At 44.8% G+C, this 23,822-nt stretch overlaps 1 protein-coding gene across 1 annotated transcript; it reads right to left on the bottom strand.

The window, feature by feature from the left end:
* Window positions 1–789: 789 nt before the first annotated feature.
* Window positions 790–13,489, bottom strand: LOC309560269 (peptidoglycan recognition protein 1-like). The gene is made up of 4 exons (XM_082263854.1): window positions 13,375–13,489; window positions 11,881–12,082; window positions 7,591–7,709; window positions 790–1,059 (listed from the first exon to the last, which is right to left on the bottom strand). The coding sequence occupies exons 1-4, from the start codon at window positions 13,427–13,429 to the stop codon at window positions 881–883; spliced, it is 555 nt and encodes a 184-aa protein (XP_082119980.1). The 5' UTR covers window positions 13,430–13,489; the 3' UTR covers window positions 790–880.
* Between the last annotated feature and the right edge of the window lie 10,333 nt (window positions 13,490–23,822).

Here is a 23,822-nt window from a genome sequence, read left to right as displayed (position 1 = left end):
AACGCCCGTGTGAAAGAGCCCTAAAAGTACAAGTGCTCGATCAAAAAGTGACTTGAGTAGAAGTGGAAGTGCTCCATCAAAAAGTGACTTGAGTAGAAGTACTAAAGTATTCAACATTTTTTGTGCTTAAGTATTGCAAGTAGTTTTTTTAAAAAAAATTGCTACTCAAGTACTGAAAGTAAAAGTACAAGTACTGTGTTATGTAGTTATTAAAGAAAGAAGTCAAAAGTTTGAACATCCTATTGTTTTTTATTATTTCAAATGCAGCTTTTATTTATACATACAGTAGCATTTGTTTTCCTATGCGCTGATAATACACAAGTTTTGAGCTTCATGAAACCTGCCATCTACTGGCAGTGGTCATTTTTATAATTGTAACGAGTAACTTTGCAGCACAAAAAAAAAAATATCGGAGTAGAAGTATTGAAATCATCGAAAAAATGTAGTGAAGTAAAAGTGGAAGTAGGAGAAAAAAATTCTACTCTAGGAAAGTACAGATACCGCCTTTCAGTACTTAAGTACAGTAGTGAAGTAGTTCTACTTAGTTACTATACATCTCTGGTAATTACCACATTGCACCCACCTTCTGCAGTTCTTTATCAAATATAGTTCTAGATACTTTCCTTTAATGTTTTTCTAATTGAGCACACATGGTCAAAGCCCCATTGCCATAAACACAGAGGTGAAATTGGCAAGAGGAGACCAGATGTCCGCTCTACACCTTCTTCAGAGGAGAGCAGAAGAGGAGAAACCAAGCGAGAAAAGCTGAAAATCAATAAGCTTACACAAACATATGCAGATTTATCTTCTTAGCCACGTCTTCTCTACCAAAACCTTGCAAATCAATTTGGGTAAATTGGACGCATTGATTTGATTTGTCTCAAGCCCTAAAGTGAGGCCATCCTTGAATGACTCTGTAGAGGCCGTTTCCTGGGCAGCTCGTTGGATTTACGTTTCGGTGCCCTTTAAGGACATAGTTGCTTTGGATAAAATTTCTTGGCACTCCACAAGCGATAAGTTGTCTAGCGGCATTCAGGGCTGCACTGTTGGGGGCGCGATCTGCAGTTTGGAGACAAAGATAGTGAGGAGTAGTTACAAATAAATGATGAATTGGTGGAGGAAATAGAAAATAAACAACTTTAGAGAACTCTTTTGCTATGTAGGTCATCTCCTACCAGTGTTAAATTTTACATCAAATTTCGATTTAGCTTTAGTTATAGCCTTTTGACTCAAATGCCAGTTTAGTTTTAGTCATTTTAATTGTTTTAGTTTTAGTTCTATTTTAGTCTACTAAAATCGAATGGGTTTAGGGAAATTGTAATGCATTATTTAAGCATTTCTGGTAGGTTAATTGGATCCTGTATAAAATTGCCCCTACTATGTATGTATGAATGTGAGTAGGGACCTTAGACTGTAAGCTCCTTGAGGGCAGGGACTGATGTGAATGTGTAATGTATATGTAAAGCACTGCATAAATTGACAGCTCTATATAAGTACCTGAAACAAATAAATAAATACATTTCCAAAGTCATTATATCAGCTTCCGGACCGCCCGCTGTCGATTTACTGCGGCAGGGCGGCCCTCCCGCGTGAAACTACGTCGGTCTACGTCGGCTTCCCAGCTGAACACACAGCAGTGTTTACAACTGCCAGGGCTGGGCGTAACATCATAACGTTGCACCCCTCCTCCGAGTGTCATAGAGATGACTGGGGATCATCTGGTCCTCAGTCAGCTCTATGGTACCCGATCACCTGCAGCTAGGGGGCGAGCACGCTGCCGCCGGTAGCACGCTCCCGCCCCCACTCAGCAGCGGGCACTCCAATGCATGGGGCAGGTGGCTCCGATTGTCGCCTGACAACCGCGATTCCTCCCCGCTGAGAGAGAAGGACCGGCAGCTGTTGTAAACACAGCCGACCGTTCTTCTCTCTGGAATGATCACAGAGCTCCTGTGATCCTTCTATATAGGATCACATGTCTCTATGATCATTTCACAAGCCCAACCCCCATACAGTTAGAACCACGCCCCTAGGTACACATTTAACCCCTTGATTACCCACAGTGTTAACCCCTTCCCTGCCAGTGTCATTACTACAGTAACAGTGCATATCTTTTAGCATTGATTACTGTAGTAATGTCACTGGTCCCCCCAAAAGTGTCAAAAATGTCAGTTAGGGGTCCGATCTGTCCAGCGCAATGTGGCAGCCCCGCTAAAAATTGCAGATCGCCCTCATTACTAGTATAAAAAAAAACAATAAAAATGACATAAATATTTCCGGTAGTTAGTAGACGCGATAACTTTTGCGCAAACCAATTAAAATACTCTTATTGCGATTTTTTTTAACCAAAAATATGTAGCAGAAAACGAATTGGCCTAACATGTTAAAAAATTTTGATTTTTAATTTTTTTTGGGGGAATGTTTTAAAGCAGAATGTGAAAAATATTATTTTTTTTTTTTCAGAATTGGCCTTTATTTTTTTGTTTATAAAAAATAAAATCGCAGAAGTGATCAAATACCACTAAAAAAAGCTCTATTTGTGGGAAAAAAAGGACATCAATTTTATTGGGGTACAACCACGCAATTGTCCGTTAAAATAACACAGTGCTGAATCACAAAATATGGCCTGGTCATTAGGGGGAAAATCTTCCGGTCCAGAAGTGGATATACTCCTGGTGTGAAAAATCGAATAAAATGTTATTTATGGCATTAAGGTTTGAACATGCATTACAGACACATTACATCTTTATAAATAAAACCAAGTTTCATACAAAAATATTGCTTTTTGACAAACAGAAGTGAAACTAAAAAAAAACAAAAAAAAAACTGTGAACTCTATTGGCTGTAACGCCATTGCACATATTACCTGAATATATTACCAACATTAAATATTAAGAAAAAAAAAAAGAAAAACCTATTTTTTCTTTCTTTCAGCAGCTTAGTAGATGCCCCATACGTATTCTTATGTGGTAGTGCAGTAGCGCAATACATGTTTAAATTTTAATGTGCTATTATTATAGGCTGGGTATAATATTGTGCTGCCAATTTAGAACAGGCCAGCAGAGGGCGCCAAAGAGATATTGTGAATAAGTGTAATGTGTGGAACTGCATAGGAAAGGGAAAGGATTGATTGGAGCCCATGTCTCTCAGCCAGTACAGCTTGCCGATAGAGCCAGGGGGCTGGGGCTTTACCAGACAGGCGGAGCTATGAGGAAAGTAGAAGTTTAGGTGGGTAAACTTCCCTCCCTCACATTTTCACTCGGTTTCCTTTCGTTGACAAAAAATTAAATTTTTCGTCACTTGGCTTAATTCAGATTTTATTTTCCTTTCCTTTTCGCCACTGAAAACATGCAGCTGAAGAAAACTATGATGAAAATATTTTAGTTTGTGAAATTAATGCTGTCTCCTACAAGTACTCATATCTGTGTAGACTTTATTAGGCAGCATCTTCTGCATCTTTAAAACTGTGTTAAACCCAAAAGTAAACATTTTTTATATTGCACCTTACCAAATCTTAGATGTGATGGATTTCTTCTATTTTTAGCTCGTGATTCAGCCAGGAAGTCTGTTATATTTCACAAGTTCAGTCTCTCCAGCACAATGTATCAGTTTACATGGAGGAGACAAACCACTTACAGTGCCTTGAAAAAGTATTCTTACCCCTTGAAATTTTCCACATTTTGTCACCTCACAACCAAAAACGTAAATGTATGGTAGCACTGTCCCCGTAGGGCTTGCTGTGTGATGACTTGTTGGGCCTCCTCTGATTACCAGCACACAGTCACTTAGGGAACAGTTCACACATTCATTCTTACTCCCAATGGCTCGTCACTCAATAAACAGTCCAGGGGTTTTGGTTTTTAGTGCTTATTTTGGAACTTGGATGGGAATAGAGAATAATGGGATACTCCAACTGTAATTATTCACAATGGATAAGGACAACTCTCACTTGGCTTCACCAGGTTGCTTGTGGGAGCAGCTGCACTGTTTAATCCATACAGCCACATGTATGGAAACAGTTAAGTCTCCTTGCTCTTTTCTTTCAAAGCAATAGACTTGTTAAATCTACATTATCTTCAGGACACTCACTAGAATCCCCTTTACTGACACCTGTCCACTGACTCTTCTAACTGCAGGGGTGGCCCCCCTCAGGTCAGGCCCCTTGACGCAGATCTGTACTCTCTGTATTCAAATCAGATCCTCCAGTGTCTCCCCTCTCAGTCAGCTTCACAGGACCTCTGGGTTCAGCTCCTCACTGGCACTCTCTAGGCCCTCAGGTTGACTACCTGAGGCCGCATGGCACCTCTACAGAGGAGAAGGCAGCCGTCCCCTCCCTCCAGGACTCCGCTCTCCAGCCGAAAGCCCCCGAGTACATGTTCTCCTGGCATTTATACAGTATCCCAGCATGCACCAAGGCACTTTCCTCTGCCAAATCACCAGGGCTGTATCAAACACCAGAGCACTCATTTGTCAGGTTTCCTCCCACTGTCCAATATGCCTCCCTATTGGACCAGTGTGAAACACTCTGCAGACAGAACGAGTTGAACTTGAGCACAATGAGCAGACCTCACTAATGGATCCTGCTCTCTGGTAAGCAGAGAACAATATAGATTTACCTGGAAATCCCTCTGGTAAGCAGACAGGGTTTAAAACTATACTCTATCTAGCACCTAGGAGGGTGCTAAAGTATTTTATTGGGATTTTATGTGATAGACCAACACAAAGTGGCACATAATTGTGAATTGGAAGGAAAATGATAAATGGTTTTCAAAGTTTTTTTATAAATAAACATCTGAAAAGTGTGATGTGCATTTGTATTCAGCCCCCTTTATTCTAATACTCCAAACTAAAATCTAATTGAACCGATTGCCTTCAGAAGTCACCTAATTAGTAAATAGAGCCCACCTGTGTGTAATTTAATCTCAGTATAAATACAGCTGTTCTTTGAAGCCCTCAGAGGTTTGTTAAAGAACCTTAGTGAGCAAACAGCATCATGAAGGCCAATGAACACAGCATACAGGTCAGGGATCAAGTTGTGGAGAAGTTTAAAGCAGGGTTAGATTATAAAAAAATATCCCAAGCTTTGAACATCTCACGGAGCGCTGTTCAATCCATCATCCGAACATGGAAAGAATATGGCACAACTGCAAACCTACCAACACATGGCCGTCCACCTAAACTGACCGGCCGGGCAAGGAGAGCATTCATCAGAGAAGCAGCCAAGAGGCCCATGGTAACTCTGGAGGAGCTGCAGAGATCCACAACTCAGGTGGGAGAATCTGTCCACAGGATGACTATTAGTTGTGCACTCTACAAATCTGCCCTTTATGGAAGAGTGGTAAGAAGAAAGCCATAAGAAGTCCCATTTGCAGTTTGCAAGAAGCCATGTGGGGGGAAATAGCAAACATGTGGAAGAAGGTGCTCTGGTCAGATGAGAGCAAAATTGAACATTTTGGCCTAAAAGCAAAATGCTGAAACACACCATCTCCTTCATGAAACATGGTGGTGGCAGCATCATGTTGTGGGGATGCTTTTCTTCAGCAGTGACAGGGAAACTGGTCAAAGTTGATGGGAAGATGGATGGAGCCAAATACAGGACAATCTTAGAAGAAAACCTGTTAGAGCCTGCAAAAGACTTGAGACTGGGGTGGAAGTTCACCTTCCAGCAGGACAACGACCCTAAACATACAGCCAGAGCTACAATGGAATGGTTTAGATCAAAGCATATTCATGTGTTAGAATGGCCCATTCAAAGTTCAGACCTAAATCCAATTGAGAATCTGTGGCAAGACTTAAAAATTGCTGTTCACAGACACCCTCTATCCAATCTGACAGAGATGTGCACAGCTGGTAGAGACATCCCCAAAAAGACTTGCAGCTGTAATTGCGGGAAAAGGCAGTTCTACAAAGTATTGACTCAGGGGGGCTGAATACAAATACACGCTACACTTTTCACATACTTGTAATAGGAATAGGGCATGACATGTCCTCTTTATGGAGAGATCTGGGGTCTATAGGACCCCACATCTCTCTAGGCTAAAAAGCCTGTGATAAGAAAAAAAAAAAAAACAATCTCGGCTTCCCAGCTGAACACACAGCAGTGTTTACAACTGCCAGGGCTGGGCATGACGTCATAAGGTTGCGCCCCTCCTCCGAGTGTCATAGAGATGACCGGGGACCATCTGGTCCTCAGTCAGCTCTATGGTACCCGATTGCATGGGCAAGCCAGTAGAAGATGTCACAGGGAGCTGTTTCTTGCTTCAGAAACAAGGTAAAAGAAAACATTACTGCTGAGACTTGATCTAGAGCAGTGGTCGCCAACCTTTCATCGGACCTCACGGACCACTAAACTAACAATTTTAAATCTCGTGGACCACTAACAGGAATTTTTCATGCCTTATACACACAATGCTCTGGCTCTCTGCCACCCTTCCTCAGGATCACACTGCTTCCCTTTACACACAATGCCCTGGCTCACTAACCCCCCCCCCCCCCCTGCACTCTGCATCACACTGCTGCCTTGCACAGACTCATCATTGGATCTCGCCTCCTTATCCAGCCATTTTCTTAGGCTCTGTTCTCCCTCCCACATTCTGTGATCAGCACTGCCATTAAAAGCCCCCTCCTTCTTCACCTCCCACTCTCTGCACTACTCCTGACGCCTCCCTCTGAGCCAGAACTACAGAGGAGGCATTGGGTATCAATGCGCATTGACAGTATTGACTGTCAGCGCGCATTGAGAACAACACTGGAAACAACATTTGGTCGTATACATTAGTGATTGACCGATATCGGTTTTTCGTTGCCGATACCGATATTTTGGCCAATGCATATCGGTATCGGCCGATATTTTCATACATTTTAAAAAAAAAATGTTTTTATTTTTAGCACTTGACAGGTACTTAAAAGCATTCAAAACGCCAAGTTTGGCTGTTTTGAATGCTGTAATTTTCTTTAATCTGGCGCCGAGTACCCAGAAGTGATGTCATGACATCACTTCCGGGTTTTACATGGAGACCCGATCAGAGCTGAATGTGGCTTTGATTGGGTCTTCAGCGGCCGTGCAGGCTGGTTGCCCGGGTCTCCCGTCCCACCGGGCGAGTCGCGGAAGGCGCCGGGGGGGGGGGATGTCCCCTCCCACTCTTTGTAATAACAGCCGAGCGGCTTCTCAGCTGCATCGGTTGTCATTACAAGACAGCCGACCGTCGGCTATGGACGTCGGTACCGGGGTGATGCCTCTAGCTGCAGGCATCACTCCAGTACAAGCACTTTCCCGAAATATCGGCAATATTGGTAACCTCAGGGGCTGATTCCGACATATCGGGGAAAGTGCATATCGGCCTCTGATATATTTGCTTTGCCGATAATCGGTCGATCCCTAGTATACATACACCACATTGTTGATTTGTGGCAGGACCCCTGGGGACCCCCAAATTTTTCTCATGAACCATCAGTGGTTGGCGACCGCTGATCTAGTGGGGGAGAGGGTGGTTTGGGGAATAAATATGGGTCATGCCTATACAAATCATTTGAGCTATTATATCTTTCCCCTTCTTACTTTGGTCTTCTTACAATACCCCCACAATAACTTACTGGTGAAGGATCCAATGAAACTGATACCAATGGATAAGTGGTTATAGGATCTGGCATGAGCTCCAAGAGTTGTCCAACCACGACCTTCGTAAATTCTTCCATCTTCCCCAACAAGGAAGCTGTGTAAGAAATATTGAAAGATTTCCTGTTATCAAATGATTACTCCACAAATAATCGTCTCCAGCAGCTTTTTCTCACCCATCTACCACTGTGAAAAAACCAACTGCTTAAAATGAACCCATGTAATAGGTAATGGCAGAGCTTCTCAGCCCCTTTACAGTATTAATCTGAAACACTCCAATCTTTCTATCAGAAATAATATGTTTTTAATTCCTTGTTGCCCTTCCCCACAGCCCCCCCCCCCCTCTAATACTTACCTGAGCCCCCCTCTTGATTCAGTGATGTGCACAAGAGCCTGTCCGGGACTTCCTCTACTCATTGGCTGAGACAGCCTTGGGAGCCATTGGTTCCCACTGCTGCCAATCACAGCCAGTGCAACAATGAGGAGAGAGCAAGGGGGAGGGGCAGAGCACTGGCTCAATGTGTCTCTTAGATGCATAGAGCAGAGCTGGAGAGCAAGCATGCACCAGTGCCCCCATAGCAAGCGGCTTGCTATTAGGGGCACTGGTCAAGGGGGAGGAGCCAGGAGCACCAGCCGGGGACCCGAGAAGAGGAGGATTGGGGCTTGTCTGTGCAAAACCACTGACTGGAGCAGGTAAGTATGACATGTTTGGTATTTTTTCTTTAAAAAAACCTGAACCTTTATTACCACTTTACCAAAATCTGAATTCAGCACCCCGTTTGTTCTTCGTGTTTAAGGTTTTTTTTTTTTTTTTGCTGTCTGGGTCCACAGTGGGAAGATCTCCCACTTCCTGTTCCAGAGACACATTAGAATGCGGGAGGAAATCTCCCATATCCTTGTGTCTCCCATATGCCTGTGTCTTTTATGCTTGACACAGGTATATGGTTCCCCATCAGAAGATTTCGTTTAGGCTCCGTTCACATATTGGCGTCCCGGATTGCAGGTAGAATCACCACAATTTTGCCCGCAATTCCAAATCACAGCAAATCGCGGGACGCCTTCGTGTTTCCTGTCACTTCCAGTGGCACCCCAAATGCGGCGCGATTTTGTCGCGATTGTCGCCCGACGAATCACTGTAAAATCATGCAATCGCGGGATGCCTGTTGTCCAAAAGAAGTTCTTGTACAGGCACCCCGCGATTCTGTTTGCATGATTTTACCACGATTCGTTGGGTGATAGTCGCGGCAAAATTGGACCGTGTTTGGGGTGCCATTGGAAGTGACGGGAATCGCCCGGGCATCCCGCGATTTGCCGTGATTTGAATTCACAGTCAGAACTGTGGGGATTCTGCCCGTGATCCAGGATGCCAATATGTGAACAAAGCCTTAGCCCCCTGTTCTTTGACAACTGTAACATTTTTGATTTCCTCGTGTATCCTGTCCTAGTGACATTAGTTAGTGACATAGAAACAAGATGTCCTTATGGGGTAGTGTTGCCATCCTACCAGATTGAAATTTACTGACATGACAACCAAAATTTACTGGCACAGCCATGTTTTTACTGGCATTTCCAAAAGTTACAAAATTACAGTTTTAAGAGCAATTTTTAGTATTTAGGCTACAAGCAATACAATATGCAATTAGCAATGTGATTTAAGGTCGATTTTAAAGGCAAAAAACATACACTATGTTACCAAAAGTATTGGGACGCTTGCCGTTACACACACATGAACTGTAATGGCATCCCAGTCTTAGTCCGTAGGGCCTTTGCAGCTATAACAGCTTCAACTCTTCTGGGAAGGCTTTCCACAAGGTTTAGGAGTGTCTATGGGAATGTTTGACCATTCTTCCAGAAGCGCATTTGGACGAGAAGGTCTGGCTCACAGTCTCCGCTCTAATTCATCCCAAAGGTGTTCTGTCGGGGTGAGGTCAGAACTCTGTGCAGGCCAGTCAAGTTCCTCCACCCCAAACTCGCTCATCCATGTCTTTATGGACCTTGCTTTGTGCACTGGTCCAAATCATTTGGTGGAGGGGGGATTATGGTGTGGGGTTGTTTTTCAGGGGTTGGGCTTGGCGCCCTTGGTTCCAGTGAAGGGAACTCTTAAGGTGTCAGCATACCAAGACATTTTGGACAATTTCATGCTTCCTACTTTGTGGGAACAGTTTGGGGACAGCCCCTTCCTGTTCCAACATGACTGCGCACCAGTCTGCGCCAGACCTGCCCCCCACTGGCACCGTCCAAACAGACTGTAGCAAGCACTCGGATGGTCCTGGCCAGCTGTCGCAGTCATATTTTTTACTGGCGACCTTTTCCTGTGACTGGCATTTACTGTCAGAAGAAAAGCGCCCATTTTTTACTGGCTGCCAGTAAAAATACTGACAGTTGGCAACACTGTTGAGGACACAACAGCAAAAGAACCCCAACAGTAGTTCTCACACTTCCCCACTTTACTCAAGTCTAAATTAAATTTTTCCTTTAAATTGCTTTAGGGAGTTTTTAGTCCACACATTACAGTATCTCACAAAAGTGAGTACACCCCTCACATTTTTGTAAATAATTTATCATATGTTTTCATATGACAATACTGAAGAAATGACACTTTGCTACAATGTAAAGTAGTGAGTGTACAGCTTGTATAACAGTGTAAATTTGCTGTCCCCTCAAAATAACTCAACACACAGCCATTAATGTCTAAACTGCTGGCATCAAAAGTGAGTACATCCCAAAGTAAAAATGTCCAAATTGGGCCCAATTAGCCATTTTCCCTCCCCGGGGTCATGTGATTCGTTAGTGTTACAAGGTCTCAGGTGTGAATGGGGAGCGGGTGTGTTAAATTTGGGTGTTATCGCCTTCACTCTCTCATACTGTTCACTGAAAGTTCAACATGGCACCTCATGGTAAAGAACTCTCTAAGAATCTGAAAAAAAGAATTGTTGCTCTACATAAAGATGGCCTAGGCTATAAGAACATTGCCAAGACCCTGAAACTGAGCTGCAGCACGGTGGCCAAGACCATACAGTGGTTTAACAGGACAGGTTCCACTCAGAACAGGCCTCGCCATGGTCGACCAAAGAAAATGAGTGCACATGCTCAGCGTCATATCCAGAGGTTGTCTTTGGGAAATAAATGTATGAGTGCTGCCAGCATCTTTCAGAGATTGAAGGGGTGGGGGGTCAGTCTGTCAGTGCTCAGACCATACGTCGCACACTGCATCAAATTGGTCTGCATGGCTGTCATCCCAGAAGAAGCCTCTTCTAAAGATGATGCACTAGAAAGCTCTCAGTTTGCTGAAGACAAGTAGACTAGGGACATTGGTTACTGAAACCATGTCCTGTGGTCAGATGAGACCAATATAAACTTATTTGGTACAGATGGTGTCAAGCGTGTTTAGCAGCAACCAGGTGAGGAGTACAAAGACAAGTGTGTCTTGCCTACAGTCAAGAATGGTGGTGGGAGTGTCATGGTCTGGCGCTGCATCAGTGCTGCTGGCACTGGGGAGCTACAGTTCATTGAGGGAACCATAAGTGGAAACATGTACTATGACATACTGAAACATCATGCCCCCTCCCTTCGGAGACAGGGCCGCAGGGCAGTATTCCAACATGATAACAACCCCAAACATACCTCCAAGACGACCACTGCCTTACAAAAGAAGCTGAGGGTAAAGGTGATGGACTGGCCAAGCATGTCTCCAGACTTAAACCCTATTAAGCATCTGTGTGGCATCCTGAAATTGAAATGGAATGTGGAGGAGCGCAAGGTCTCTAACATTCACCAGCTCCGTGATGTCTTCATAGATGAGGGGAAGAGGAATCCAGTGGAAACCTGTTAAGCTGTGGTGAACTTCATGCCCAAGAGGGTTAAGGCAATGCTGGAAAATAATTGGTGGCCACACAAAACATTGTCACTTTGGGCCCAATTTGGACGTTTTGGGTACTCACTTTTGTGGCCAGCGGTTTAGACATTAATGGCTGTGTGTTGAGTTATTTTGAGGGGACAGCAAATTTACACTGTTATACAAGCTGTACACTCACTACTTTACATTGTAGCAAAGTGTCATTTCTTCAGTGTTGTCACATAAAAAATATAATAAAATAAAAAATATAATAAAATATTTGCAAAAATGTGAGGGGTGTTTTGTGAGATACTGTACATAAAAACATAATACCGACTATACATTTCACTGCCTATGTCAAATTACCTCAGTACAATGCCTTGCTATCACTAACTAAGTCATTTAATTAATCTAGATTTTCAATGTTTCTTACTTGTAACCAATGTCACACCATTTTTGGGTGTTCATGTGATAATTCTGTATGTTCCGGGCTTGAGCGCTGCATGTAGCTTGTGAGTTACAGAAAGCGCCTTCAGTATGGTGGATGATGACGTTCGGTACTGGAGTGGATAGTCTGGACCTGCACGTGGGGTTCCTGCCTCCCCATTGTGATCGGCTTATAATAGTTGGGCAGCCTGCAAATAATAGAATGGATATTAAAAATTAAATAATCAAAATCAGGTCCTAGATTACACAACATGCACACAGAAAAAGATCTTCATCATCCCAGTCAACCAATTACCTTACAGCTGGCAGTAGTTTAGGTCAGTGTTTCTCAACTCCGGTCCTCAGGGCACACTAACAGGCCAGGTTTGCAACAAAATTGAAATACATCACAGGTGATATAATTTGCTGCTCAGTGATTGCAGTATTCTAGTCTGCATCTCCCCAAGGTAATACTTAAAATCTGGCCTGTTAGTGTGCCCTGAAGACCGGAGTTGAGAAACACTGGTTTAGGTCATTTTGGAAAGTTGAAGCAAAACACAACTAGTTACCACAAGTAACTGTTGATGGGGACAAGGGCCTCTTCCCCACAGCCCCGGGTGGTGGTTGTGGGGGTCTCCGGGCAGGGGGCTTATTGAAATCCCCCCTGAGCCCCAAAAAAAAGTGTAAAAAGTGAATAAAGACACAACACAAGTTTTTGACAATTCCTTTATTTAAAAAAAAAATGTCCCCCAGGACCTGGAAAAAAAAAAAAAAAACCTCCCACTTCGTAGAAAGCTCCCACCAACTGCCTGCTCCTCCGTCTGACATTTGTCAAATAGCTAAGGTGCGGAGTCACCTAATGACATCAGCTGCCACCGACCGGGGCATGCTAGGTCAAAAACGTCACATGAGGTCGAATGTGGTTTTCCAATAGAGCACTGAAGAAGAACAAAGAGTCCTGGAAGTGATGGTTTGGCCCCCCACAGTGCCCTTATCAAACATAGCCAAGTCTGGGATTATATGAAGGGATAGAAGGGTTTGAGGCAGCCTACATCCAAGATCTGTGGTTAATACTCCAAGATGTTTGGAACAACCTACCTGCCGAATTCCTTCAAAAACAGTGTGCAAGTCTACCTAGAAGAATTAATGCTGGTTGGAAGCCAAAGGGTTGTCACACCACATATTGATTTGATTTAGATTTTTATTCTGTTCGCTCTCCATGACAGAAAAGGTTTATCCGTCACATTTTATTTTGTTTGCCAAAGCTATCTACAAAATATACTGGTTGCAGTGATACTATCCAAATATCACAGCAACCGGTATCTTACTTTCACGGTACAAAGTCTTGCACTACGTCTTTCTCAATGGAACTCAGGTCTGGTATTGCATCTCTCTCTCTGATACCTCAAATGTTATTGTTGAAGAAGGTGAGAATGAGAGCCAGGAGACAAGTTGGCCATTTGTGCAGGGTCTAAAATAAGGGAAACTACTGATCACTTACGTTGAGCATGTATAGTTGTGAAGAGCACCGTCAGAAGGATGAGCCAACGGGTCATGGTGACACCAAGACACAGAGATGCAATACCCTGTAAGAGGAAAGGGCCATTAACAATACATTCAAACCCCTACACAACAAGACGAACAAATACAAAACTTTAGTATTTACAGTGAAACAATGGTTCTGGTCTCTAAGGGCTTATTCACTTGGGCAGCAGGCTCTATTTCCCATCTGAAAAGCAGTCTGAGCATCAGGACCCAGATTTAAACCTGGGACCACCACCATGACTGGCAATGACTCTACTTACTGAGCCACCTGGAATGCTAGACAGATCCCTGGACAAATCCTTGAATGATCCTGCCTTGAATCTTAATTGCCTTGAACCTTGAACCCTTTGCTCCCATGAACTTCCTGATTTAAGCCATGTCTCTGCACTTCCTGTTTGCCAGAATATTGTGCCTTCACCAGCCAATTCTCGCTTGTCTCTCCTGCTGCGTCCATATCTTCGCTACCATTCGTTATCGACATTTGGCTTGTTCCTCGACTACGCTTCTGCTTAATCCCAACCTGCAACTACTCGTTACTGACCTTTGGCTACTCCTAGACTACTCTTCTGCTTGACCCCTATCTGCTATATTTGCTATTGGACCCTGTCTTGCTCACCTCCTGGTGGGGCAATCCTGAGGACCGCGACCTAGTACTAACACGCAGCAAAATCAATCTCCATCATCAGGAGCTCTGGTGAACACCGATTAGTACTTAGATTCCGCACCTCGGGTGAGCCTGCCTCATCTGCCAGGGTGACCTGTAGGGCTGCGCATCTTCACTTACCTCACGATTCGATGCGATTACGGTTATTAGGATTCGATTCCGCGATGCATCACGATGCATCACGATTACTATGGGGACCCTTTTCTAAAGGGGGATCTATGGTGACCCTGCTCTAAAGGCGGATCTATGGGGACCCTTCTCTAAAGGGGGATCTATGGGGACCCTGCTCTAAAGGAGATCTATGGGGAGCCTGGGCCTGTCCTAAAGGGGATCCAGGGGAACTGAGCTCTAAGGGGGGATCTATGGGGACCCTGCTCTAAAGGGGATCAATGGAATAGATCCCCTTTAGTGCAGGGTCACCATAGATCCCCTTTAAAGCAGGCCAGCATCCCCAGAGATCCCCCTTTAGTAGAGCAGGTCCCCCCATAGATCCCCCTTTAGTAGAGCAGGTCCCCTCATAGATCCCCCTTTAGAGCAGGCCACATCAGGTTAGAAGAGTTACCTGATGCTAGTTGTAGTACCGTAGGCCCTGGTAAGGAGGAATTCTGGGCTCTGTAGTCCCCCTAGTTGTAGTATAGCAGGCTCTGGTAAGGAGGAATGCTGGGCTCTGTAGTCCCCCTAGTTGTAGTATAACAGGCTCTGGTAAGGAGGAATGCTGGGCTCTGTACAGAGCCCAGCATTCCTCCTTACCAGGGCCTACTGTACTACAACTAGGGGGACTACAGAGCCCAGCATTCCTCCTTACCAGGGCCTACTGTACTACAACTAGGGGCACTACAGAGCCCAGAATTCCTCCTTACCAGGGCCTGTTATACAACAACTAGGGGGACTACAGAGTCTGTAGTAGTCCCCCTAGTTGTAGTATAACAGGCCCTGGTAAGCAGGAATGCTGGGCTCTGTAGTGCCCCTAGTTGTATTATAGCAGGCCCTGGTAAGGAGGAATGCTGGTCCCTGTAGTGCCACGACTTACCAGGAAGCAGAGCTGCAGCCAGTTGTGGATGACGTAGTGGTAGGTGTATGGAGTAGGGCTCGGACAGGTCCTGGGTGATGAGCCTCATGTCGGGAATTTGGAGCTCGGACTAGCGCAGTGCACAGTACAGGAGGAAAGCAGGGCCTCCTCGCTCCCCTGAGGTCAACTCAGGCTGTCTGCCGAGAACCGCACCGCTACCAGAAGTGTACCGAGCTGGGAAGGCCGCGCCTTCGGGCGGCCGGGCTGTCAGAGCGGGCGGTCGGGCAGCAGCGTGCTAAGTGGGCGTGCCGTGTGTATCCCGGGGCCAGAGAGAGCACTGATAACTTCGCTCTCCTCCTCTCCTCTCCCACGCCAGGAGGAGGAGCTCCGTATCCCACAAGCCCGGCCAGCGCCGCCATGTCACTTCTGTCCCCGCCCCCGGAAGTGATGTCATTAGGGAATCGATTATTCAACCACCCCGAATCGATGCAGAATCGCGAAGGGTCGCATCGCGATGCATCGATTCGGCGATTATATTCAGCAGCCCTAGTGACCTGCCTGTGTTCCTATCCTGCTGGTTCCTGTGTGAGCTGCTATAGCTACTGGTCTTCGAGCCTGACCCGACCCCTGATCGTGACACTGAGTATTGTGTGTAGCTGAGATTATTCAAGCTCTTTACATTACCCATTAACCTACCAGCCTTAATATATATACGTCACGGTAGGGAAGCGGTTATACCGGGATCATGGTTGAGGCTACAACCATGATCCCGAGATCAATTTTTAGTGCCGCCGGTTCTCTCTTAGGTAAAAGTACTCCAAGCGGCTGGGCAGCCAATGGAATGCTTTTACAGGTTACGCCACCTTTACCGAGTTCTCCCAAGTGATTGGAAATCCCAGTAACGATGCGGCCTGCGGCATCCAGCTCTGACCCCACAGTGAGTGGAACTCAAGCTCTTCCTTCCACTGTGTGACCTCAGAACCTCATGACTATTTTGTCGGTTCCAGTGCCGGCTCTTTGTTTACTGGCCACCAAGCGGAAAGTGAAGCAGCCAAACAGACTGGAATTGGAGCCCAAATGAGAGATAGGAGGGGGGGGTCTAACGGACCCCAGATCTCTCCATAAAGAGTATCTCTCAATGCTGTTAAAAGGGATGTTTACATTCCATTTGAAAGCAGTAAAAGTGATCAAAAAAAGTTTTTTTTTTTTTTTTTTTAAAGAAACACTGTAAAAATAAAAATAATAATAAAATAGTTTAAAAAAGAACCCCATCACACTTGCTCACACACAGTGGGGAACGCACACGTCGGTCCCGCATGCATATGTAAACAGTGATCACACCACACATGTGAGGTATCACTGCGAACGTCAGAGCAATAATTCTAGCACCAGACCTCACGTGTAAATGTAAATTGGTAACCTGAAAAGGCTTTTAAAGCGTCACCTATGGACAATTTAGAGTACTATAGTTTGTTACCATTCCATGAGCGTTCGCAATTTTAAAGCGTGACTTGTTTATATCCTGTACTCAGTGTAACATCATCTTTTATATTTTACTAAACAAAGTGGTATCATATTGTGTTTGTGTGCACTAAAATTGATCCATGTGTATTTTTTCCAAATAAATTGCGTTAATAAAATGCTGCACAAATACCATGTGACATAAACATTGCAACACCCACCATTTTATTCTCTAGGGTTTTTGCTTAAAAAAAATATATCATGTTTAGGGGTTCTAAGTAATTTTCTAGCAAAAAAAAAGTAGATTTTTTACATGGTATTGGGGTGGGTAAAGCCAAACACTGTAATCGAGAAAAAAAAAAAAAAAACCTTTGTAGTAGGTTCACTGTACATTGTAAAGGTTAAATGTTTAAGTTTAGGTGTAGAAGAACAGGATGTGATTCAGGTTCCAGTGCTCTCCTCTTCTCTCCAATGTGGCTGAGTGGGCCATTGGCGTTCTCACCTACATTGCATGTGATGATGTTAGAGTGTGACCACCAGCCGGAGCCTCCTACCAAATAGGCTTGAGGGGATCAGTCAAAGACAAAAGAGAAAGGGCACATCCGCCCTAGTGTGATACAGCTTTATTAGAAAAATAAAACACTCTGTAACGGATCAACTGGCATCCCGACTGGGTACCTCTGTTGGCGGATGCTCCTAGTGCTTCCCGAGGGCTCCAAGCACTCCACCAGAGACCATAGCCACCGCAGACCCCAGGAACCGCCGCAGCTTGGTTGGGGTCTTGCTGTCTCCTACCCACCCTGGACCTACGACAAGGCTCCAAGTTCCAGTGGGTGAACCTCTCTTTCCCCAGAGAGTGGAACAGGAACAAGTTCTTACAGGAGCTTACTGATTATTCAAGGGAGTATGAAGAGCATAGCAATCCCTTGTACCAGATTCCCCCAATAAGAGACAGGACTCTAGATTGAGGGTGAAGTATAACTCTAGGTTTAATGGTACAGCTGCTCTTTTATACAGTTTTCCCCCACAAGGTTACCGCTCAGGTGGACCTTGTGGGGAACAGGACATGAAATTCACAATCCAATAAAAACAGAGTTTTACACTCAGTCACTCCCATACAGTGTACACAATCCCTCCCCTCTGCCTGATTACATTATCATATGCAGAGTAAATTGTATACAGAAACATATTTAACCTGAACTAATTATCTGGCCATCTGGACAGAACAATGTGAGGTCATTAACATTTAACAATGGGACAGGCAGACTTAACACAATACACATTATCTCAATACAGAAACAATAGGGAAAGCCTGTCTCTGACATTAAAGGACATGGAACAGAAGCCATTAGCTCTTTCAATGAACATGTTCAGAATCAAACAGGAAAATTCCTCACATATTTCTCGAGATACATGGTTGACAAATATTACTGTCCTACTTGAAGCAATTCAAATCATTATCACTCCCAGTGACGGTGAGTACCGTCACACACTCCATCCAGTACGCTCACATTTGGTGCAAAATGGAAATCGCACATGAAAGGTCTTTTGGCCACTCTCCTGTCTTGCCTCCGTAAGATCCAGATGGAGATAGGATCACGATCCAGGTGGCTGCCCGGTGTCCTGTCAGCATGAACTACGAGCCGCTATGGCTCAGACCAGTGTGTCTGTCGTAATGCGCACAGCAAGGAGGAGCCCGAGTGAAGAATAAGGTAAGTATTGCAGCTTTTTTTTCTACCCCTAGACTTAATGAGCATTTCAGCAATTCCAAGAATTAGAAAAAAATCTACCCTCATACCCCTGCCCAACCCAAGGGTTAAATGCTCATTATGTCTAGGTGTGCAGGAACAGGGAATAATTCTTACCCAATCTCCCACAGTCGGCAGCTCTGGTGCTGCCCTCTTCTCCCCGAAGTTTTGGTCTGTGGGTGGTCCCTCTGCATCATCACATACAATGCATGGCTAATGACCCTGCATTGAATATGGTGGAGCAGTCAAAGCTTAGAGAGGAGGCTGAGGGGGACCAGTATTAACCCTGGAGGGAGCCTGCTTAACCACTTGAAGACCAGGCCTTTTTCTGACATTTGTTGCTCACAAGTTAAAATCAGTATTTTTTGCTAGAAATTTACTTATAACCCCCAAACATTATATATATATATTTAGCAGAGACCCTAGAGAATAAAATGGCGGTTTCTGCTATATTTTATGTCACACTTTAGTTGCGCAATTTATTTATTTTTTTTGGGAAAAAATACTCTTTCATGAATTAAGAAAGAAACAAAACAGTGAAGTTAGCCCATTTTTTTTTTTTTGTATAATGTGAAAGATGATGTTACACCAATTAAATAGATTCCTAACATGTCATGCTTTAAAATTGTGCAGGCTCGCGGAATGGCAATAAATGAATGTATTTTAAAATCTCCATAGGGGACGCTTTAAAATTTTTTAGTTTAGAGCTACAGAGGAGATATTGTGCTAGAATTATTGCTCTCACTCTAACTAATGTAGCGATACCTCACATGTGTGGTTAGAAGAACACTGTTTACGTTTGCGGGCGAGACTTACGTATGTGTTCGCTTCTGCGCACGAGCACGGAGGGATGGGGCGCTTTACATTTTTTTTAATTATTTATTTTATTTTACTTTTTATTTTTACACTTTCCCATAAATGTTTTTTTTTTTTTTTTTTTTTTGATCACATGGAATGTCAGCAACTTACAAGCTAACCTCAATGCACTGTTTCATTGGGCAACTATGTGGCAAATGAGGTTTAATGTTGATAAATGTAAAGTTTTGCACTTGGGGGCTAAGAATATGCATGCATCATACATACTAGGGGGGAGTAGAACTGGGGGAATCCATAGCGGAGAAGGATCTGGGTGTTCTGGTAGATCATAAGCTTAATAATAGCGTGCAATGCCAAGCTTCGGTTTCCAAAGCAAGCAAAGACCTTTCTTGTATTAGGAGGGGTATGGACTCCAGAGAGAGAGATGTAATTTTGCCCCTGTACAAATCATTAGTAAGACTTCATCTGGAATATGCGGTTCAGTTTTGGGTTCCAGTTTTTAAAAAGGATATCAGAGAAGTGGAGAAAGTGCAGAGAAGGGCAACCAAACTGATAAGAGGCTTGGAGGAGCTCAGCTATGAGGAAAGATTAGAGGAACTGAATTTATTCTCTCTTAAGAGGAGATTAAGGGGGATATGATGAACATGTATAAATACATAAGGGGTCCATATAGTGAACTTGGCGTTGAGTTATTCACTTTAAGGTCAACACAGAGGACAAGGGGGCACTCTTTATGTCTAGAGGAAAATAGATTTTGTCTCCAAATACGGAAAGGTTTCTTCACAGTATGAGCTGTGAAAATGTGGAATAGACTCCCTCCAGAGGTGGTTCTGGCTAGCTCACTAGATTGCTTTAAAAAAGACCTGGATTCTTCCTAGGTGTACATAAAATAACGGGGTACTAATATTTATAGGTAAAGTTGATCCAGGGAATATCCGATTGCCTCTCGGGGAATCAGGAAGTCATTTTTTTCCCCTGCTTGGATCAGGCTTGGTTGGGGTTTTTCGCCTTCCTCTGGATCAACTGCGGGTATAGGATTGTGTATATGGGATTGTATGGTTGGGTTTTCTATACTGTTTGTTTTTTTTTGTTTTTTTTATTGGTTGAGCCAGATGAACTTGTGTCTTTTTTCAACCTGACTAACTATGTAACTATAATCCCTTGGGACAGTAATAGGCAGTGACAAGTACTCTTTATGGAAGGATTTGAGGTCTATAAGACCCCAAACCCCTCCTCTGCACTTGAAAGGATTTAAAAGGCCCAGATCGGCGTTTTTCAATAGTTTCAACTTTTTAAAACTGGTGCCTTAATACTTAAAGCGGAGTTCCAGCCATTTACTCACCTGTCCAACGGTCCAGCGATGCGGCCGCCCGAAGCCTCGATCCTCTCCCTCGGCGCCGGCATCACTGCTGTGGGCACCCAGCTGTTACAGTTTGCGGCTTCACAGCCGGGTACCCACTGCGCATGCGCGAGTTGTGCTGCGCGCCGTGATTGGCCGGCAATCTTCTGGGACCTCTGACGTGTCCCAGAAGATTGCAGGGAGGGAGGGGGAGAGGAGAACTTCCGCTCAGGGCGCCGCGGCGCTCCGAGCGGAAGTGGGAGCGGGTACCTGTCAAAATTAGGTACCCGCTCCCCCCCCCCCAAAAAATGACATGCCAAATGTGGCATGTCGGGGGGTCAGGACTCCCTAAAGCGGAAGTTCCACTTTTGGGTGGAACTCCGCTTTAAGTAAACCGTAAATTAGGTTTTGACGTCGCTTCCGGGCTACTACTTCAGAGACCCGATCAAAGCTGATTCCGGGTCTCCCCCCTGCTGCTTAGCCGCATCGGATGTTATTACTAGAAAACCGACCGTCAACTCTAAAAAACGGTACCGGGGTGAAGCCTGCAGCTGCATATCATCCCACTACAACCACTTGAAGCAGAATGAAGTCCACCCATTGTGCCCACCCAGTGTGTGACAATAGCGAATTAAAATTTGCTATTGTCACATGGATCCTCCTCCTGGCCAATCAAGAAGCGGGTCCGATACGCGCTTCCTGATTGGCCGAAAGGCAAACCCCATGCCATTGGCCGAGGAGGAGGCGGGAGGACTGAGGACTCGAGGAGACGCCGGGGGACTGAAGAGAAGCCGCCGCTACAGGTAAGTGCACTGGTCTCGGGGGGGAGGGGCTTGGCATGCTGTTCACTCTTCATTGAAAGGGGGCACGCTGGCATCTCTGCATTGAAAGGGGGCGCGCTGGCATCTCTGCATTGAAAGGGGGGCACGCTGGCATCTCTGCATTGAAAGGGGGGCACGCTGGCATCTCTGCATTGAAAGGGGGCATGCTGGTATCTCTGCATTGAAAGGGGGCACGCTGGCATCTCTGCATTGAATGGGGGCACGCTGGCATCTCTGCATTGAAAGGGGGCAAGCTGGCATCTCTGCATTGAAAGGGGGCCCGCTGGCATCTCTGCATTGAAAGGGGGCACGCTGGTCTCTGTGCATTGAAAGGGGGCACACTGGCATCTCTGCATTGAAAGGGGGCACGCTGGCATCTCTGCATTGAAAGGGGGCATGGTGATCTCTGCATTGAAAGGGGGCACACTGGTCACTGCATTCAAAGGGGGCACGCTGATCTCTGTGCATTGAAATGGGGCACGCTGGTCTCTGTGCATTGAAAGGGGGCACGCTGGTCCCTGTGCATTGAAAGGGGGCATGCAGGTCCCTGTGCATTGAAAGGGGGCACGCTGCTCCCTGTGCATTGAAAGGGGTCACGCTGGTCCCTGTGCATTGAAAGGGGGGACACTGGTCTCTGTGCATTGAAAGGGGGCACGCTGGTCCCTGTGCATTGAAAGGGGGCATGCAGGTCCCTGTGCATTGAAAGGGGGCACGCTGCTCCCTGTGCATTGAAAGGGGTCACGCTGGTCCCTGTGCATTGAAAGGGGGGACACTGGTCTCTGTGCATTGAAAGGGGGCACGCTATGCCTTAATTACTGAAGGCCCCTTTCACACTTTTGTGACCTCAAAGTCACACAATTTTTTACAGCTTTTTTGCCGCAAAGCAATGCCTATTACATTTTTCTGTTTGCGCCCCCCCAAAAATTTTGAGCACCAGCCACCACTGTATATATATATAAAAAAAAAATTTGTATGAGAACCTGTCTAAGGCCCTGTTCACATTTTTCAGCTCGTAAAACGCTCAGCTCTGAAGTTCCAAAACACCCAACAAGCAAAATTTATTTCAATGGCCCCACATCTGAGCGTTTAGTCACCTGAAGCAAAATGCCTGAAGCTCAATAGAAGTACACAAGCTTCTTTTTGGGCAGATTACAAGCGTTTTTGGTCAGATGTCAATGCCTTCCTCCAAACACCTGCAAAAAAAAACGGTTGAAAAACACCCATAAAAACACCTGAAAATGAAACGCCAGCTATATACAGCCAGTTCAGTTGAATTTCGATCCGTGAATGACCACTGTGGTTGGACAGAAGTTGATCTACCGGTTGACTTCTCTATAACCACCCTGTCAGATTTTCCCCACTCGATCGGCAACGTAGGCTGTTGTAATGAGAATTTTCGTACGATTGCTCGTTAGAACATCTACTAGTGTATAGCTAGCTTAAGATTGTAACATGTGAGGTCAGAATATGGAGGAATAAAAAATTTGAATCTCATCAGCTGAACCCTACAGTCAGTAGAACGAAACTATATTTTACATTGGAGCTTTACCATCGCTACTTGGAAATCCTCAAGACACATTTGTACTAAATATTATTATTAAAGTTTAAAACCCTTAAAATGCCATCATAATACTAATTGATTTTGATGGATATTAAAGTGATTGTTAACGATCACCTTGTAAAACAAGCCATTCACTTTAACATAGAAATGAAAGGCAAAACATTTTGTATAGATATAAAAAAACATTATTTAAACTGTTTTCCTTTTTTCTTTTTTTTTTTAACCACTTGCCGACCGCCGCAAGTACATATACTGCGGCGGTCAGCCCCTCACAGGCAAAGTGACGTATGGGTACGTCACTAGCCTGTGAGGCTCTGGGGAGCGAGCGTGCGCCGCCGGAGGCACGCTCCCGCTCCCACGCGGCCACGGACCCCCCCGCACTTGGGACCGGCGGACCCGATGTCCGCCGGTCACTCGGCAATCGTCGGTGGAGAGGGAGAAAGGCAGGCGGCTAGTGTAAACAAGCCGCCTGTCATTCTTCCCTGTGTAGAAACAGTGATCATACGGTTCTACTATGTAGGACCGTTGATCACTGTTCCTACAGCTCAAGCCACAGCCAATCACAGTTAGAATCACGCCCCTAGGGACACACACAGCCCCTCCCTCTCAAATAAAGTTAACCCCTTCACTGCCAGTGTCATTTTACAGTAACAGTGCATATATATATAGCACTGATTACTGCAGTAATGTCACTGGTAACCCCAAAAGTGTCAAAAATGTCAGTCAAGGGTCCGATCTGTCCGCCGCAATGTCGCTGTCCCGCAAAAAAAAAAAAAAAACGCAGATCGCTGCCATTACTCGTTGAAAAAAAAACAACAAAAATGACAAAAATCTTTACCTTGGTTAGTAAACGCAATAACTTTTGCGCAAACCAATCAAAATACGCTTTTTGCGATTTTTTTTTTTACTAAACATATGTAGCATAAAACAAATTGGCCTAAAATGTTTAAACATTTTGATTTTTACATTTTTTTGGGGGGAATTT

Source organism: Pelophylax lessonae (genome assembly GCF_965119305.1).
Source record: "Pelophylax lessonae genome assembly, chromosome: 7".
Classification (NCBI taxonomy): domain Eukaryota; kingdom Metazoa; phylum Chordata; class Amphibia; order Anura; family Ranidae; genus Pelophylax; species Pelophylax lessonae.
The sequence above is the reverse complement of the archived record's forward strand: the minus strand, read 5'-3'. Positions and strand labels throughout refer to the sequence as shown.